The sequence below is a fragment of the Ovis canadensis genome, chromosome 12 (assembly GCF_042477335.2).
Source record: "Ovis canadensis isolate MfBH-ARS-UI-01 breed Bighorn chromosome 12, ARS-UI_OviCan_v2, whole genome shotgun sequence".
NCBI lineage: Eukaryota > Metazoa > Chordata > Mammalia > Artiodactyla > Bovidae > Ovis > Ovis canadensis.
In genome coordinates, this window is record NC_091256.1 from 53,003,756 (window position 1) to 53,023,531 (window position 19,776).

Genomic DNA, 19,776 nt, shown 5'->3' on the forward strand with positions numbered 1-19,776 from the left:
AGGAGTCTCAAGTGTTCTTGGAAAGGACAGTTCTCCCGCCCCCTGAGGAAACAGAAGGGAAGTTCATTGGCAAAGCCTTCACTGCTTCAGAAGGCACTTGTCCCCCTGCTCATCATAATCAACCTCCCTCGATTGTCAGCGGTTTACTCTTGATCCAATCCACACTTAATTCCAAATTCTGTCCCCAGACCAGTCGAAGTTTGTGCTTCCAGCTTTTCAGGCTGTGACAGAGCCTTCTGACTCCAAGTTGCATTCCTGCCCATGGAGTTCCGGGCACATTCCTCTGGAAAGGAAAGGAGTGGGGCAGAGGCTCGCCCATGAGCACAGTCGTTTATGCTCTGAAATGAGCACATGCAGTTCCTTCCCATGTTTTATTAGCAATTATGAAATGTCCAGTGAATGTTTTGGTGGAAAATTGTCTATTGAACCCCAGAAAAGAATTCCACAAAGCCAGAATTTCCCGCTTGTCCACACCCTCGTTTTTCTTTTTTTTTTTTTTAAGTGCCTGTAATGGGGTGAAGGGTTTCAGTGGGACTTTGGCCAGCCAGACACTTAGAAGGGGGTGGACTAGATGAGTCTCGGAGAGGGAAGACCCATGTTTGACTTTACTGTGTCCATAATACCATCATCATCTTAGGCCTTCATGACCTTCCTACCTGGAGACACAAGACACTTTTTGCTTTCCAGAGCCAAGGGATTTCAGCATGTGGGAGAAGCTGGCAGATGAGAAGTCACCAGAACAGTCACTCAGTGTACTTTGTTCTGTTTTTCTAACTTTCCAAATCATTGTTGTTAACGGGATGAAAGATGATGGTCCAAAGGCTAAAAATACAGTGTTAACTTTGTGGTAGGAATTTGGCTCTTATGGATGGCTTGCTGTCCGAACACTCAACTAACTGCTTAGGCTGGAAGACTGCCGTTTTGTGATCCATTCAGCTGAACTCCCCAGCTGGTAGCTCCCATGGGACAGTATGAGAGGTCAGCCTTACTTGCATGGGGTTCTGTTCTTGCCTTCTCTTCTTTATTCAGACTCAGACTGTGTCCTGTCATGTTTAAAAGCCTGCAGCTGGACTTCCCTGGTGGCTCAGTGGTAAAGAATCTGCCTGCTAGTGCAGGAGACAGGTTCAATCCCTGGTCTGGGAAGATCCCACATGCTGTGGAGCAATTAAGCCCATTCGCTGCAGCTGTTCACCTGGGAACCACAACTGTGGAGTCCCCGTGTCACAACTGCTAAGGCCTGCTTGCCCCAGAGCCCATGCTCCACAGCAAGAGAAGCCGCTGCAATGAAGAGTAGCCCCTGCTCACTGCAGCTAGAGAAAAGCCTCCACAGCAACGAAGACCCAGCACAGCCAGAAATAAATAAATAAAAATTATTTGTGAAGTTATTTTAAAGCCTTCAACCATTGTTGCTAGACTTTTAGACCTGTCTCCATGGAAGACAGCTTGTTTGGTTTCATGGAATTCTCTGATGAATTGATAGATCCCAGAAACCCGTCCTCCTGTGTGTTCATCTCTGCGTCTGATTTCTGCGGGAAGATAGAGGAGGAGAGGCTCACTGTGTTCTCAACAGTCTTTTAATATAAAATTAACTTGGCCCTTTTGATAGTGATTAGTTCACTGTTTTTAATTCAAAGGAATTTATACGTGTGAATGAATGAGGTCTTTTCCCTTCTGTGTATGGTTTTTGATCTGAGATATTTTAAAAAAAAGAAATGAAGAGGAAAGACAAGGCCAAGATCTGAGTGCAGGTTTAGGCTCTAATAATTTTTGGAATATAAATGCCACCAACTTTCAAATAACATCAGTTGAAACGTTAATTATTTAAACTTTTTTTTTACACTTAAGTAGTTTTTAAAATTTTGAATGATACATCTTTAATTTTTGTCAACAATAGTCATCTTCAACCAGAGAGACTGAGGCAAAAAAAAGTTAAAAATACATTATTTACAATCCAGAAAAGAAATCTAAATAATTTAGTTCACTTAAACTTCACCATAGCCCCATGAAGTTGGTACGGTTCTTACCCCATTTTACAGATCAGTCACAGAGAGGTTAAGTAACTTACCCAAGAGTCACGATAAGTAGTAAGTGGATGGACCGCGATTCAGGCTCCAGAGGCCTTGCTCTGTAGCTTCTTGAATTTTGAAAAGTTCCTAAGAGGTGTTCACTCACAGTACCCTTTTCTTGAAAAATATGAGATTATAAGAATGAATCTCTTTTTTTGTTTCGGGGTGGGTTTCACTGTTGCCCATGAGGGGGTGATGTAGCAGAGCACATATCTAATCCTCACTTGTGAACATTCCAGGGCTGCCAGCGTATTGTGGAGGACTGGCAGAAAATCCTCATGGTGCGGTCACTCGTCGTCAGCCCTCATGAGGACATGAGAACTTGGCTCAAGTACGCAAGCCTGTGTGGCAAGAGTGGCAGGCTGGTGAGTGTCCTGCCCCTCTGTCAGGTGGGGGCTGAGGAGGGAACACTGCTCCTGGTCCAGCCCTGTGTCTAACCTGACCACTTGTCTTGAAGGCGCTTGCTCACAAAACCTTAGTGCTACTCCTGGGAGTTGATCCATCTCGGCAACTTGACCATCCTCTGCCAACAGTTCACCCCCACGTGACCTACGCCTACATGAAAAATATGTGGAAGAGCGCCCGCAAGGTCTGTACCCGACTGCAGCAGCAGACCATGTTTCTATAGAACGCTCGCCTAATCTGCTTCTCACTGCCTCCTCCAGCCCAGAAAGGAGACAGTGTCCAAACCGCCATGTCAGGGAGTTCGCTTCCGTGGGGAGGCTATTTGGGCCAGATTTCAAAAAGTGAATCACATTCGGGGAGATGCACGTATACTCATGGGTCAAACCAATGCATGTATTCAGTTTTTTTTTTGTGAGCAGCTAGAATATGCTGCAACAGAAAAAGCACAGTTTCTGGGTTGTGTTTTGTTTTGTCTTTTTCCCTAAGAGAAGTACCCAAAAAAGCAGTGTGTTTATGAAAACACAGACTGAAGCTTTCGTAAGACCAACTTGGTTTTTCAGACTTCTTGTCTCCTCTCCACTCATCAGTTTGGATTCACAAGCAGCAACACCCAGGGTGTAATGCTAGAAACAGTGGGGAAAGTCATCTTGAAGCCAGTGTGGTATTCCTCTGACTTTATTTACAGACAGGGCCTTGGGAAATAGATGTGACTTCTGGTGGTATTTTTTCTATTTTATTTTTAAAAACAATCTACCTGGCTGATGGTGGTAATTAACCCAAAGTAGGTCCTGGAGGCACCGTCAGCACCTGCTTTGGCTCCTCACCGTCCTCCTAAGGAAACAGAGAAGGGAGTCCCAGCTGTCTTCCCCCTTTTGTGCCCACAGTATCCCTGAGGTGAGGAAGGAACGCAGAGCAGCCACTGAAGCCATGGCTGTGGGAGACGGGAGAGAGGAGCAGTCAAGTCTGGGCTAACGGCCCACTTGGGAGATCCTTGGGCTGTGGCTGGGAGTTGACCTCTTTTGTGGGTACTGGGTTCTGTGACTCTGAATGCCACCCAGGGTGGGAACCACAGCCATGCACCTAGGTCCTCGGTCTTTGATTGGGGCATACTTCAAAAGTAATGGCCCAAGTGTCCTTCTCCAAATGTGCAGTTTAAGGTTTTTCTCTGTTGTTGTTGTTTGGGAGGACGTGTTTATTTAGTCTCTGTTTAGTGTGCCTCCCAGGCCAGAGCATTTGTGATTCAAAGCCTGCTCTTCGTCCAGGCAAATGAGAAAAACAGAAGGTGGCTGGATCTGAATGTAGTCTGGTTTCCTTCCTATGTGTAGCCTCCAAGTCTTTGAATGTCTTGCCGAAGGCAGGCATAAGGAATATCTTGGCTAATATCTCAACCACAGAGTGGCTTCTTTCAACGTAGGACTACAGCCCAACTTCACAGATTATGGCCTTTTCTTAGGAGCCCACATTCTGGAGGCAGACCACAAAACCACATGGATTAAAAATTTAGAAATCAATTTAAAATTAGGTGCTTGAACTTCAAGCCTGGAGCTAGAGATGCCACATCTTCATAAGAGTTCAGGAGCTACTCCAGGAAGACTGACTATTAATACTAACTGTGCTGTTGAACAAGTCATTTTACTTCTCTGAGCATTACGTTCTTCCTCTGTAAGGACTGGACTCTCTGCCTTGCCTCAGTCAGGTAGACATGGGGAAAAGCAGGAAGACATCAGGCAGTAGGCGTATGGCCAGTGTTCTTCTAGAAGAGACAATTCACATAATCTAGAGACAGTCTGGTTCCTTCTGGGAAACTTCACTAAGCCAAGAACCTAGCTCTTGCCCACATGCCCCCAGGCAGTCAAGAGCCAGAAGAGTCTGCCCAGCTCACACTCAGCCTAAGAGAAGCCCCATCCTCCAAGTGAGTTTATCTATCTGTAAGAAAGAAAGAATCATTTTCCCCCCTCCTCATTTCCTGGAGATGGAGAAAAGAAGGAGGTTTTTTGTTCTTTTATAATAATTTACTTATTTATGGCTGTTCTGGGTCTTTGTTCCCACACAGGGTTTTTTCTAGTTTCGGCGTGTAGGGGCCACTCTTTATTGTGTGGGCTTCTCTTTGCAGTGTTTCTCATATTGCAGAGCACAGGTTCTAGGACTCGCAGGCTTCAGTAGCTGTGGTGTGGAGACTCAGTAGTTGCACCTCCCAGGCTATGGAGCACAGGCCTAGTAGTTCTCGTGTGTGGGCTTAGTTGCTCACAGCATGTGGGATCTTTCCAGACCAGGGATCAAACCCACGTCTTTTGCATTGTAGGCAGATTCTTTACCAGCTGAGCCACCAGGGAAGCCCCAGTTATCCTCCACCTTTGTCATGAGAGGTCAATTCTCTTTTCTCTTCCTAATCAGATTTAAGTCTAGTCAGTATAGTTTCCATAGAAGAAAAACTAGAAGAATACTTACCATTTCCCAGGTGTGGGAGGCTAGTATAGTTCAGTTTTCAAGCCAGTGGTGAGGAATGAAACTAAAGGCAGATGTGAGGGAGACAGGTATCTTGTTAAGTGTTAGAACATGTGTGTGTCTGCACTGTCCTCACGTGTGGATTAGTTCCCTGGTAAGTCGTTGACACGTCATTATTCTCTGGGTGAAGCCCTCTGTCTCTTGATGCCAATTAATTACTTAATTCTTTATATATTAAAAGTATCTGAGGTTGGTTCTGCCCCCCAAGCAAGGGAATTTCATTTTCCTTCAGAACTATCATTACTAACATGTTTCCACTTTCAAAAAAGAAAGGAAACCTTATATAATTCATAAGGAGATCGTTTTGACCTTATTTATTTGAAGTGTTGGGTTTTTCTCTCCTTTCCTGTAGCAGAGAACACATATTCTCTTTCATTTTCTGTTGCATGCCATTTCCCCTCTCTGTGTTGGTGGATTGGAATCCACTGTTTTTCCCATTTGTGCTTCTTATGTCTGTGTGTTCTATCTTCATCCTTGAAGCCCTTTGAAGAGTTTGGACTCCATTTATCATGATGCTGGTACGTGTGGACATGGCAGGTTTATACAAGTGGCTTGTAACTGACTCCCAAACCTCTGACTCTGGCTCTACTCTTCCCTAGTTCCACTGTTACTAACCCAGATGCTTCGGGCTCGCTTTGTATAAAATCATGTAGAGATGGAACTGCCTGAGGACCCTCTGAAGCCTTTGCTTCTTAGCCAACCTGTTCAACTAAATGCTTGGCTTGTGTCTTCCCCACTCCACTTGGATGTATGAGGGGCCTCACCCCATCTCTGTGTTCTTATTTGGGTACTGAGGGTTCTGTCAGATCTTTTTAATGTATTTTATTGAAATAGAGTTGATTTACAAGGTTGTGTAATTTCTGCTATATGGCAGCGATTTAGACATGTGTGTATACATACCAGGCACACTGTTTTTTATATTCTTCTCCACTGTGGTTTGTCCCCAGATCTATTAGATTTTTTACACTGTAATTTTTTCTGTGCTAGTGTCCAAGGTACACAGTGTCTTAAACAAATACTAAGGGTTCACTAGCCTGAAACAACTCCCAGGAAGTCTGACTTCCCCCAGGGCAATATATTGATAGTGAATTAAGCAGTGGTTTCCGATTACTTCATATGGATTTTTATTTGGGGAAGTTGGGCAATTAACTTTTCTAAGGCTTGTTAAACTAGTAATTGCAGTTGGCCAAGGAGAGTTACTCCTTGAGTTGAAAAAATATGAATCCTCTTGACAAGTCCAGCCATCTCTTGGCATCATGCCCTGGCCCCCTGTCCTCCCCCATGCTCTAGGGTGTTCTTTGGGAGAGGGTGAACAGCAGTTCCTTTCCCCTGGAGTTGGGCCAGACGCCAAGTGACTCCCTGTGCCTTTGTCCTACAGATTGACGCCTTCCAGCACATGCAGCACTTTGTTCAGACCATGCAGCAGCAAGCCCAGCATGCCATTGCCACCGAGGACCAGCAGCACAAGCAGGAGCTGCACAAGCTCATGGCCCGGTGAGCTCCCTACGGCCAGGCCTGTCACACCCCAGCCCCGCCCCATCATCAGCCTCTGCCCCATGGGCATGATCAAGGCTCCCAGAGCAGCCAGTTGCTTGCATCTCTCTCACCTTTTCCAGTGCTCCACAGTCTCTGCCACTTATTTTCCCAGGATCCAATAGTCCAAGAGCACCCGTGTGCTCTTCTCCTGGTATCCAGCTTCAGAGTTAAGACTGCTAGCTTTCAAATGCTGCTGGTTTGATGTGTGACTTTAGATAAGTTACTTAACCTCTCTGTGCCTCAGTTTCCTCATTATCTAAAAAGGGGATAGTAAGAGTTCCTTTTCCCTAGGGTGGAACAGGATGATGTGAGGATTAGTGGAAAGAGAGCACTTGGAGCAGTACCTGGAACAGAGTACATATCAGTGAATGTTAGCTGTTAATTTCATCATACAAAGAATGGAGGACGCTGCTGGCAATCCGGTGATCAAGACTCCATGCTTCCACTTCAGGGACCTTGGGTTCCATTCCTGGTCAAGGAGCTAAGATCCCTGCATGTAGCACAGCACGGCCAGAAAACAGGGGAGAAGCCATAAAGAAAGCCATAAGAAAACTTACTCTCAGCAGCTGCCACCCACCGAAATGAATTTGGGGAAGCCAGGTCCATTCACACTTCAGTGTGCCAGTTACCTGGTTTATGTTAGCATGGAAAGAGAGCAAGAAGAGACCATCCCTTAAAAAACTGGTGCCCCAAACCTGTCAGTTTTCCTCCAGGTGGCTGAGAATCCAGGTGGTTCAGTCGTGCTGCCTCTGTAGACTGGGAGTCCACCCCAGGAAGGCCGCTGTGCTCCCAGGACGTCGTCCTCCTCAGCATGGCTCTTCTGAGGAGGGGGCAACACAGGGTTGGTTTCTCTGTTTTCAGATGTTTCCTGAAACTCGGGGAGTGGCAGCTAAACCTACAGGGCATCAACGAGAGCACGATCCCCAAAGTCCTGCAGTACTACAGCGCCGCCACAGAGCACGACCGCAGTTGGTACAAGGTAACCGGGGATGGGAGTGAGCCGGGCTCCCCACCGCTGCCTCCAGACGCCGGCCAGTGCGCCCCAGGGCGCTCATGCTTCACCGCAGAGCCTCGGTGGCCTGGTCTGGGACTACGAGTTTGATTCTTTGAGTGCCAAGAGCAAGTCAGTCAGAGGTCTGACTGATACAGAAAGATTGAGAGATTCTTTCACCTGAAAAAGATTTATTACACCATGAGTGTGTGCATGGCTGTGGAGATGCTGTCATCTTTTTGTTCTTTTTTAATGGGAATATAGTTGCTTTACAGTGTTGTGTTAGTTTCTGTGTACACTGAAGTGAATCAGCTATGTGTATACATATATCCCCTTCCTGTTGGACCTCCTCTCACCCACCTCCCCTTACAGGTCATCCCAGAGCACTGAGCTGAGCTCCCTGCCCACTAGCTATCTGTTTTACACATGGTAGTATATGTATGTCAATCCTAATTTCCCAATTCGTCCCACCCTTCCCTAATCCCCTGAGCCCACATGACCACTCTCTACTTCTTTCTTCCTGCCCTGCAAATAGGTTCATCTGTACCATTTTTCTAGATTCTACATATATGTGTTACATGCAATGTGTTTTTCTGACTTACTTCACTCTGTGTGACAGACTGTGGGTCCATTCACATGTTTACATATGACCCCATGTTGTTCCTTTTTATAGCTGAGTAATTTGCTATATTACTATATACCACATTCAGTTCAGTTCAGTCGCTCAGTCGTGTCCGACTCTTTGCGACCCCATGAATCACAGCACGCCAGGCCTCCCTGTCCATCACCAACTCCCGGAGTTCACTCAGACTCACGTCCATTGAGTCCGTGATGCCATCCAGCCATCTCATCCTCTGTCGTCCCCTTCTCCTGCCCCCAATCCCTCCCAGCATCAGAGTCTTTTTCCAATGAGTCAACTCTTCGCATGAGGTGGCCAAAGTACTGGAGTTTCAGCTTTAGCATCATTCCCTCCAAAGAAATCCCAGGGCTGACCTCCTTCAGAATGGACTGGTTGGATCTCCTTGCAGTCCAAGGGACTCTCAAGAGTCTTCTCCAACACCACAGTTCAAAAGCATCAATTCTTCAGCACTCAGCTTTCTTCACAGTCCAACTCTGACATGCATACATGACCACTGGAAAAACCATAGCCTTGACTAGACGGACCTTTGTTGGCGAAGTAATGTCTCTGCTTTTCAATATGCTATCTAGGTTGGTCATAACTTCCAAGGAGTAAGCGTCTTTTAATTTCATGGCTGCAGTCACCATCTGCAGTAATTTTGGAGCCCCAAAAAATAAAGTCTGACACTGTTTCCACTGTTTCCCCATCTATTTCCCATGAAGTGATGGGACCAGATGCCGTGATCTTCATTTTCTGAATGTTGAGCTTGAAGCCAACTTTTTCACTCTCCTCTTTCACTTTCATCAAGAGGCTTTTTAGCTCCTCTTCACTTTCTGCCGTAAGGGTGGTGTCCTCTGCGTGTTTGCAGTGACTGATATCTCTCCCGGCAGCCCTGACTCCAGCCTATGCTTGCAGCTCTATAATTACACATTGTAGTGATGTGCATATGTGCCACGTCCTCTTTATCCATTCGTCTGTTGATGGGCATTTAGACTGTTTCCACGTCTTGGCTATTAGAAATATTGCTACAGTGAACATTGAGGTACATATCTCTTTCTGAATTATGATTTTCTCAGGGTATATGCGCAGTCGTGGGATTACTGGGTCCTGTGGTAGTTCTTATCGTAGTTCTATTAAATTTTTTAAGGAACCTCCATACTATTCTCCATAGTGGTTCTATCAATTTACATTCCCACCAGCAGCACAAAAGGTTCCCTTTTCTTCATACCCTCTCCAGTCTTACAGACTCTTAGCAGCTTGTTTTCTTAGACCATCTGGACACACAGTTAGTCTCTGGAACTTTATCTTCCCTTGGGTCATCTGTTCCTTCCCAGCTTCTTTATGATTTCCATCCCTGCCTGCTCCTCATCTAAGAACTGAACTTTCTGTTTCTGTTGGAAAGCTCTAACATCCTGTTATATCATAGGAAAATTTTCAAGACAATAAAGAAAACTAGAAAATGTATAAAAGCTTGACTGGTAGAGGAATAAGTCTTGGAAGTACACACCTCTGGTGAGAGCATGCTTTCTCGTGTTTTTTTAGTATCTTTTCTGAGGGGCCTCCAGGTTAGACTGCCTGTGAGGCAGATGTCATCCACTCCTTTCCGGTGTCTCTTTAACCTGCTGATACTCTGGGAATGAATCCCTCTGGGGTCAAAACCTGCATCTGAAGGCCCCAGAAACAGCTACAGTAAAATTCTTGCCGTGCTTTAAGCGTGTATCAGTCTGATCTGAAAAATGCCCATTTTGTGAAAGAAGCAGTAATTATTCTGTCTAGGACAGCTTCAGTCCAAGACCGGAAGAATATGTCCAGTGAACCTTTGACCAGCTAGAGCCTTACTAATTAGAACTGTGTCCTAACCAGATTACTTTCCTTCATTCAACTTTTCTGAAAGAAACAAAGGAAAAAAAAACAAACTGGCTTTAGTCTGAGCCTATTGATTCTGTGCTGTCATCTCCCATCAGTGACTCATGTTAATCCCACGTGCCTGCAGGACTCTTTCTGTCTTGTTTGTTGTGACCCCCTCCAGCTCACTGTACATATACAGGTATTTGTGGATTAAACGAAGGCATGGGAAAGCTGAGCCTGGGTCATTGTAGGATTCTTATTCATCAAGTAGAAGTTGATAGTGATTCATCTACTCTGCTTAGCTGGGGAAATGGACACTTCTGTGTTAAAGCAAGGTTTTTAGCAAGGGATTCAAAGAAATTTACCAGTTATCCAGAAAGTTCCAACTGTGAGTGGATTATTTAATGTCTTGCTATCACTGCAAATTTACGGTATGCCTCATGCCCTGTAAACCAGGCAGTGCTATCTCAAAGCGTTACTACAGCTCAAACCCTCAGAGGTGTGAGTAGTTAGCACCAAAGGCTTCTTCTGGCTGGCAGTCACTGACCACTGATCTCTGACAGGCCCTCAGCCAGGTGTGAGGGACAAGCAGTGGCCGCGAGTCACCCTCCACGGCTGGCCTGTGCTCTTAGTGTGCCCCCTTTCCCACTGTCCTCTGCCTGGTTAAGACTTCTACCTTCACTCTCTGAACTTCTGCTCTCCTCCATAAGCTGTTTTGTATCTGCTGCCAAAGGAATCTTTCAAATCCAGCTTTTAACCCATCTCTCTTTTTCTGGGGGGGGGGGGGCGGGGGTGGTGGGCAGAGCCACACTTTGTAGGATCTTCATTCCCTGATCAGGGACTGAACCCAGGCCCTAGCAGTGAAAGCACCAAGTCCTAATCACTGGACCACCAGGGAATTCCCTTAACCTATCTTTTTAAAAAAACAGCTGTACTTATTTATTTGTTTTTGGCTATGCTAGGTCTTTTTTGTTTTTCTCTAACTGCAGCACATGGAGGCTACAGTCTAGTTGTGGTGCACAGGCTTCTCATTGCAGTGGCTTCTCTTGTTGCAGAGCACGGGCCCTGTGGTGCACTGGCTTCAGTAGTTGCACATCCCTGGCTCTAGAGTGCTGGCCCAGTAGTTGTGGTGCACGGGTTTAGTTGCAGCACGTGGGATTTTCCCAGATCAGGGATCGAACCCGTGTCCCTTGCATTGGCAGGCAGATTCTTAACCACCGGACCTTCAGGGAAGCCACTTAACCCATCTTTAAAAGCTCTGTTGGGAATTCCCTGCCCTCCTGGGTGTGTCCTAAGCTTCAGGCACATGTCTGTTTTCTGTGAACCATGCTGCTTGCCCACCTGCATCTTCTCCTCTGTTCTTACAAGGATATCCTTGCTGTGCCTTCCTATTCCCTCCCCACCCATCTAGCGTGGCTCAAGACTTGCCCCAAATCCCTCCTTCATGAAGCCTTCCGAGCCCTGCACCTGGCATTCCTGTTGTCTCTCTCTCGTTGCCCCTGTCCCATTCTACCTATTTGCAGGTCTTTGAGCGACCTCTTCTCTAGATGAACAGGTCCTGAGTCAAGGCCCATGGCGTGCTCCTCTTCACATGCCCCCTCATCCTACGTCACCCACCAAAGTCCCTGATAAAACAGATGCACCGCAGAATGAATGAATCACATTGGACTTAGTGAAATACCCCATTCCCAAGTGTTCCGCTGCAGTGAAGTGAGGATTCGCTTTACTGACCACTGAAAAGAAAGGGCAGCCCTTGCTTAGCCTCAGCTGGGGCCTCACACCCCTCAAGGCCCTTGATACCCGAGCCTCCTGCCCCAGCTCTTGTCACAGCCTCCATGTCTGTCCTCTCACCCCGCCCCCAGGCCTGGCATGCATGGGCAGTGATGAACTTTGAGGCTGTGCTTCACTACAAACATCAGAACCAAGCCCGCGATGAGAAGAAGAAGCTGCGACATGCCAGTGGGGCCAACATCACTAACGCGGCCACTGCTGCCACCACAGCGGCCACCGCCACCGCCACCGCCACCAGCACTGAGGGCAGCAACAGCGAGAGTGAGGCTGAGAGCACCGAGAACAGCCCTACCCCGTCTCCTCTGCAGAAGAAGGTCACTGAGGTACCTGCCCCCCACCCCACCCCTGACTATCACGGACTGACCCGGGCACCAGGCACCCTGAGGATGGAGCCCTGGTTAGCCTTACAGGAGCCTGAGGCTCTGCTCTGAAGCCCCAGAGGAAGCCAGAAAGCATGGCTTGCCATCCGGCATTGTTTAGATGGTGCTGCTGTATGTGTATTTGCATTTGGGGACCTGATGTAGCCTCCATGCTGAAGAATGAGGTCCTTGTCATGCCTCCCACGTGGCTGAGCTCATTCTCCGCACCTGTGTGGGGGTGGCCTGCACATCTGCGGACCCACTCTGAGCACAGAGCCCAGCGGAATCCACTCTTGTTTTTTTCTCTCCCCTTCCACTTCCCCTGGGGCAGTCAGTTCAAGCTCTGGGGCAGCTGATAAGCCCAGAGATCAGCATGTTCAGGGTCTTGGTCCCACCTCCTCTGCCACCCTGTCCAGGAAGCTACTGTTAGCCCAAGATATTAACAGTTAGGGCACCATTGTAGTTACTGGGTGCTTGCTACATGTCAGGTGCTGATCCAAAAGCTTTTTGTGCATTAATTGATTTAATCTTCATAACCACTCTTGGAGATGTGCTATTTAGTGGGCTGTTCTGCCCATTTTACAGATGAGAAAGCTGAGGTGGGAGTGTCACTAACATATGTGTATTCCAACAGGATTTGTCTAAAACCCTCTTGATGTACACTGTCCCGGCTGTCCAAGGCTTCTTCCGTTCCATCTCCTTGTCACGAGGCAACAACCTCCAGGACACGCTCAGGTATCAGGAAGGGAAGTCCTGGTCATGCCATGTCGGGGGCAGGTCACAGGAGTCACCCGTAAAGTCCTCTTTCCCTCCCACCCCCGTGAGTACATCCCAGAGTCACAGGTTACTGGGCCTCACTCATATGGGTGAAATATGCAAAGAGGAAGGAGCAGTGCCTGAGGACTCCGGTGTGTAAACTGTTCCGTAGGAAGAAGCCACCCAACTCTTTCTCAGAATATTGCTAGAATCCCTTCAGCTTTCGGAGGTGACTCTGAGAGGCCCAAACAAATAGCACAGGCCGGTCAGTCCAGAGGCTGTCAGTGTCCAGCCCTCCTGTGTCTGGGGGTTTCCCAGCTAAGTGCCAAGTTTGCTAGTTACTGCTGTGTTAGAGGCAACTCTTCCTACACATGCAAAGCTTATCCATGGACTCATCTCTTAGATGTATGAGCTGGTGGCATGGTGATCCCTCCCTGTTGTCTAGAGTGGCAAGGCATTCCCTGGGGATGGTCTGTGTCCAGTCAGGCACTGCCAGCCACCACCACCACCCCACTCCTAAGTGCTCCCAAGACCAAGAACACTGGAGCCACTGCTCTGGGACCCCGCCAGCACTTCTCTTCAAGAGTCTCAAAGATGAGAAAACAGGCAAAACCTGGCAAATTAAAGTTTCTAAGATTTTCCTTTTTCTTTTCCAGAGTTCTCACCTTATGGTTTGATTATGGTCACTGGCCAGATGTAAATGAAGCCTTAGTGGAAGGGGTGAAAGCAATCCAGATTGACACTTGGTTACAGGTAAGGGCACTGGGTTACAGGTGAGGACATTGGGTTACAGGTGAGGGCAGGTAGATTTCAGGTGAGGACACTGGGGTACAGGTGGGGACAGGTGGATTTCAGGTGAGAGCACTGAGTTACAGGTGAGAGCACTGGGTTACAGGTGAGGACAGGTGGATTTCAGGTGAGGACAGGTGGATTTCAGGTGAGGACACCAGGTTACAGGTGGGGACAGGTGGATTTCAGGTGAGAGCACTGGGTTACAGGTGAGGGCACTGGATTACAGGGGGGGACAGGTGGATTTCAGGTGAGGACACTGGGTTACAGGTGGGGACAGGTGGATTTCAGGTGAGAGCACTGGGTTACAGGTGAGGGCACTGGGTTACAGGTGAGGACAGGTGGATTTCAGGTGAGGACACCAGGTTACAGGTGGGGACAGGTGGATTTCAGGTGAGAGCACTGGGTTACAGGTGAGAGCACTGGATTACAGGTGGGGACAGGTGGATTTCAGGTGAGGATACTGGATTACAGGTGGGGACAGGTGGATTTCAGGTGAGGGCACTGGGTTACAGCTGAGGACACAGGGTTACAGGTGAGGGCACTGGGTTACAGGTGAGAACACTGGGTTACAGGTGAGGACAGGTGGATTTTAGGTGAGGACACTGGGTTACAGGTGAGGGCACTGGGTTACAGGTGAGGACAGGTGGATTTCAGGTGAGGACACTAGGTTACAGGTGGGGATAGGTAGATTTCAGGTGAGGACACTGGGTTACAAGTGAGGGCACTGGGTTGCAGGTGAGGGCACTGGGTTACAAGTGGGGCACTGGGTTATAGGCGAGGACAGGTGGATTTCAGGTGAAGGCACTGGGTTATAGGTGAGGACACTAGGTTACAGGTGGGGATAGGTAGATTTCAGGTGAGGACACTGGGTTACAAGTGAGGGCACTGGGTTACAGGTGAGAGCACTGGGTTACAAGTGAGGGCACTGGGTTGCAGGTGAGGGCACTGGGTTACAAGTGGGGCACTGGGTTATAGGTGAGGACAGGTGGATTTCAGGTGAAGGCACTGGGTTATAGGTGAGGATACTGGGTTACAGGTGAGGGCACTGGGTTACAGGTGAAAGCACTGGGTTACAGGTGAGGGCACTGGGTTACAGGTGGGGCACTGGGTTACAGGTGAGGACAGGTAGATTTCAGGTGAGGGCACTGGGTTACAGGTGGGGGCAGGTGGATTTCAGGTGAGGGCATTGGGTTACAGGTGAGGGCACCAGGTTACAAGTGAGGACACAGGGTTACAGGTGAGAGCACTGAGTTACAGGTTGCGACAGGTGGATTTCAAGTGAGGGCACTAGGTTATAGGTGAGGACACTGGGTTACAGGTGAGGGCACTGGGTTATAGGTGAGTGCACTGGGTTACAAGTGGGGACAGGTGGATTTCAGGTGAGGGCACTGGGTTACAGGTGAGGGCACTGAGTTCCAGGGGGGGACAGGTGGATTTCAGGTGAGGGCACTGGGTTACTGGTGAGGATGGGTCAGGTCTTGCTCGTTGTCTCTCTTAGAATCATGCAGTGTTGAGAGGAGCACGCACTATACAATGGTAAGGAAGCAGCGATCCACCCCCAAGGTCAAGACTCCACATTTTCTTCAATTCCTTTAGAGAACTGAAAAGGATAAACCATTTCCATGCCCAGCAGTATCTATCAAACCAGTTGCAAGAGCTGTTCATGGCTCAGAAGAATAACTGGAGTTGTTTCCACATCTCATAGGCTGCATACTGTGTCTTTCTGAATATCAGGTTATACCTCAGCTCATTGCAAGAATTGATACGCCGAGGCCCCTGGTGGGACGTCTTATCCACCAGCTTCTCACAGACATTGGTCGGTACCACCCCCAGGTGCGTGGAGTCCCCGGGCACTTTTCCGTCTAACCACTGACCTTTGATTTGGCCATCAACCTTTCCTAAACCGCTCTAGGGACGCAAATGCCCCTGGGAGCCAAGAGTCCTGTCCTGCCCCCAGGAGCGTCTGCCCAACTGACAGGCTCAGGGACCCAGGGTCTTCTGGGAAAGAAAAAATTCCGCCCAAGGCCACACAGCCCCTGCCTGGTAGACTTGGATGAGTGTCAGCACCATACTCTTGTCATCCTCCTTTTACACATTTGCAAACGCTCCTTCTGTGCTTGCTTCAGGCCCTCATCTACCCGCTGACAGTGGCCTCCAAGTCCACCACCACGGCCCGGCACAATGCAGCTAACAAAATCCTGAAGAACATGTGCGAACACAGCAACACCCTGGTGCAGCAGGCCATGATGGTGAGTCCAGGCAGACTCGAGCCACCAAGCAGAGGTCTCGAATGAGACGCTCGAGCCACCAAGCAGAGGTCTCGAGTGAGACGGCCTTCCTTCCTCAGGGCGAGGCCGTGTACTCCCTCTGCCGGAAGGAGTTCCTCCTGTTTCTCCGAGATGGGCCTTTCTGAGCTTAGCTCACCCTTAGCACGTCCCTCCATCCCCTTTCTGATCCAGGTGAGTGAGGAGCTGATCCGAGTGGCCATCCTCTGGCACGAGATGTGGCATGAAGGCCTGGAAGAGGCATCTCGCTTGTACTTTGGGGAGAGGAACGTGAAAGGCATGTTCGAGGTGCTGGAGCCCCTGCACGCCATGATGGAGCGGGGACCCCAGACACTGAAGGAAACATCATTTAACCAGGTATGGGATAAAAAAAGACATGAACTGACGGGACCCCAAAGTCTTTAGCAGACTCCTTTCCCTCTAACCTTTCTGCTGACTTGAATAAAATGTATTTTAATGGAGGGAGGTCACAGGATATAAAACACCAGAAATAGAATTGTCATGAAGTTACAAGAACCCTTCCAAAACTTTAACTAGAAAACCACGAGGTACCTCACAAGGCCATCTCGTCTTTCTTCCAACCTCACTTTACCTGAGAAGCCATCCTGAGGGTTGGGCTCCGGGACTGGAAAGCTGCCGAGCAACCCAGCCAGTGCCGTCCGGCCAGCATACCCTCCCGAGCAGTTCTGCTGCCTGCTGGGGACTCAGAGTTGGGCTTAGTCAACACAAGTGACACCTTATTCATTCTCCTGCTTCCCCTCTCAGGCATATGGTCGAGATTTAATGGAGGCCCAGGAATGGTGCAGGAAGTACATGAAATCAGGGAACGTCAAGGACCTCACCCAAGCCTGGGACCTCTATTACCATGTATTCAGACGAATCTCCAAGCAGCTGCCTCAGGTAGGATCTCATGGCTCTAACAGGGTTACCAGTCATTATAGTCCTTTCTGTTCCGCTGCCTGTGAACATTCTGATACTAAGTCCTCAGCACCTGGCTCCACTTCTACCTGCAGACTTTGGGACAAGGCATGGCTACTAGCAATCCATTGAAAAATATGTAAACGGCATTTCAGTTCCTCCTGAGAGGCAGAAAGCTAAACCCTGTGGTAACTATTCACAGCTCACATCCTTAGAGCTGCAGTACGTCTCCCCTAAACTTCTGATGTGCCGGGATCTGGAACTGGCTGTGCCGGGAACTTATGACCCCAACCAGCCCATCATTCGCATTCAGTCCATTGCGCCGTCTCTGCAAGTCATCACATCCAAGCAGAGGCCCCGGAAGCTGACGCTTATGGGTAAGGCCCCTTGTGCACTTTTGGTACTCGAGTCTCCCTCCCAGCCCGGGGGACCCCTCCCCTCCTGACGCAACTGCTTGCTGTCCACACCACTAACCTTTCTCCCATGTATTGAGAGTCGAGTGAAGGACATCCTCGCTGGGACTTCTAGTTGATTCCTACTGTTGTGCTTCCTTAGGTGAGACCTATCAGCCCTACCCCAGTGCAGGTGGAAGGGAACCGTGCAGGCCTACAGCACGGAGGTGGGTTTGGCAAGGGGCCGGTCAGGGGGCCGATCAGGAAGAAAGAGACTGCGGATGCAGCACAGCAGGTGACAGGCCATGTTGAGGAAGGCCACCTGGGCTGGAGTGTCCTTTATACTTCACATCCTCTCTGCGGGGAGGCTTTGTAAAGTGAACTTAGTGAAGCAGCAGTTCTGACAGTGCGGCGTGCCACCAGGAGGGTGGTTTTGAAGGCCTGAGTGTTCTGCTGGTACTCGGAGCTCTCACACCTTTAACAGTACTCATGTTTCTTAAACAGTGATTATTCACCAGTGGTGGTGAATGCTGGGTGGTTGTCTCTGTAGGCTGGTCTCTTCTAATACTAACATGCGTGTTGGTCAGCTTTCAGCAGCTTCTAACTAAAGAGACTTTAATGAAGGACTGTTTTCAGAGGCATGGCTGAGTTAAGAGGGCCAGTAGTATGAAGTGTATAATTATTCACCCCTGCCCTTCAGACCTAGAGGGCATGGAGCCCGGCAAGGGCTGTAACCTAGAAAGAGAAGGCATCCCCTGATGCCGTGGTCCAGACCAAGGGAGGGAGCTACTTCTAGAACCAGAATCTGGCCAGTTGTCAGGGGCAGGTACCCCGACCTCTCCCTCTTCTACCCTCTAACCTTTTGACAGTGCCCCCATTGGCCAAGCACACCAGGGAGTCCAGGGGATGTGGTCTCTAGGAGTCCAGGCTTCTAAGGTCAGAGCAGGACAGAGAGTGGGTTGGGGAGGTAACATGTAGAGTGACCATCTCTGTACAGACTCATTCCTGGCACTTGAAGATGGAGCTTTTTAAAAAACTTTACTTACTGTTGAGTCGAACATGTCACTGGGGGACCATCAAAAAGAAGACCATTCTTTTGATGGCCATTCACCCATTCTAGGGCACGTTTCTTCCGTTTGTCAGGACAGTGTGACTGGGTATGGTATGTGTCTCCCAACCTGCGAATGCAGTAGTGGTCCCCCAGCCAACAGGATGGAAACCCTCTGATCCTCGCTGACTGCTCCCCGCTTCACTCCCCACAGGCAGCAACGGGCACGAGTTTGTCTTCCTCCTGAAGGGCCATGAGGACCTGCGGCAGGACGAACGGGTGATGCAGCTTTTCGGCCTGGTCAACACCCTTCTGGCCAATGACCCAACGTCTCTTCGGAAAAACCTCAGGTATTCAGGATGCCACAGAGACAGCCCTAGATAACTAGAGAAATCGAGTTATTTCTTATTTCTCTTCCAGGTCATCACTTACCTTTGCCAAGTAAATGATTCTGTACCTGACAGGAGGTCATCAGTAGCCAAGATGTCAAAGAGAAAGACTCTCCATTGGTTTAGAGTGTTCTCAGGGGAAGTCCTTCAGAGGACTCAGAAAGGAACATTTCATGGCCTTTAGATGGGAGGTTCCACAAATTTGATGTGTTCTATGCCAAATGAAATGACCGCCCTAACAAGCCCGTCCTGTCCTCAGGCTTCTCTCACTCCTCTTTCTGTTAAGAACATGGATGTTAAGTGGGGAGGTCATTTTAGGCTTAGAAGTCATCATGGGATTGTTCCCCCAAAGCAGTGAGTTTGTTAGGCAGGTTGGGAACACTGGTGGTACCTTTATACCATCAGCTCCAATTGTGTTTTAGGTTTTATGCATCGCACCACGTCCCTCATCACATGCCCCACAACAGCCTTGTGTGGATAGGCTCATTAAAACCAGTTTGCATATGCCACGAGTGGCTCAAAGGTCTGCTCTGTTTTCTGTTCATTGACCCTGCTTTCCTGTGGGCTTTAGCATCCAGAGATACGCTGTCATTCCATTATCAACCAACTCGGGCCTCATCGGCTGGGTGCCCCACTGTGACACGCTGCACGCCCTCATCCGGGACTACAGGGAGAAAAAGAAGATCCTTCTCAACATTGAGCATCGCATCATGCTGCGAGTACGTGATGAGGCTGCCAGACCCAACCCTTCGGTGTCTTGAGGGTGAAGCTGGCAAGTCAGTTCAGTACAGAGCTGTTTTCCTTGTTCCAGCACTGAAAAATCTATTCAAGGGAATTAGCTGTTGACAAAGGATTAATGGTATGAGTCTTTAAGCAGATAACCACCTCTAAGAAACAAGGATCCTAAAGCCCAGCAATTAGGTTTTCATCACCCTGCATGAGACTGGACAGTATTACTCATCAGGCAACATACATCTGCTGATCCTAACATGGTACACAGCGCTGACTGGCTGAATGGGGAAGCAGGGAAGCAGTGTTCAGTAGGTGTGTGAGGGAGAAAAGTGAGAAAGTTTATG

General features: G+C 48.7%; 1 protein-coding gene across 2 annotated transcripts in view; it reads left to right on the plus strand.

Moving 5' to 3' along the window:
* MTOR (mechanistic target of rapamycin kinase) overlaps positions 1–19,776 on the plus strand; it is a 125,504-nt gene that overhangs the window by 94,630 nt on the left and 11,098 nt on the right. For both annotated transcript variants that reach the window (XM_069544736.1, XM_069544737.1), the window contains exons 35-48: positions 2,306–2,431; positions 2,524–2,655; positions 6,355–6,470; positions 7,374–7,491; positions 11,833–12,084; positions 12,755–12,855; positions 13,533–13,629; positions 15,403–15,501; positions 15,795–15,917; positions 16,128–16,310; positions 16,719–16,853; positions 17,074–17,248; positions 18,526–18,661; positions 19,272–19,419. In XM_069544736.1, coding sequence (XP_069400837.1) covers positions 2,306–2,431; positions 2,524–2,655; positions 6,355–6,470; positions 7,374–7,491; positions 11,833–12,084; positions 12,755–12,855; positions 13,533–13,629; positions 15,403–15,501; positions 15,795–15,917; positions 16,128–16,310; positions 16,719–16,853; positions 17,074–17,248; positions 18,526–18,661; positions 19,272–19,419 — 1,941 coding nt within the window. The remainder of the gene's footprint in view (positions 1–2,305; positions 2,432–2,523; positions 2,656–6,354; positions 6,471–7,373; positions 7,492–11,832; positions 12,085–12,754; positions 12,856–13,532; positions 13,630–15,402; positions 15,502–15,794; positions 15,918–16,127; positions 16,311–16,718; positions 16,854–17,073; positions 17,249–18,525; positions 18,662–19,271; positions 19,420–19,776) is intronic.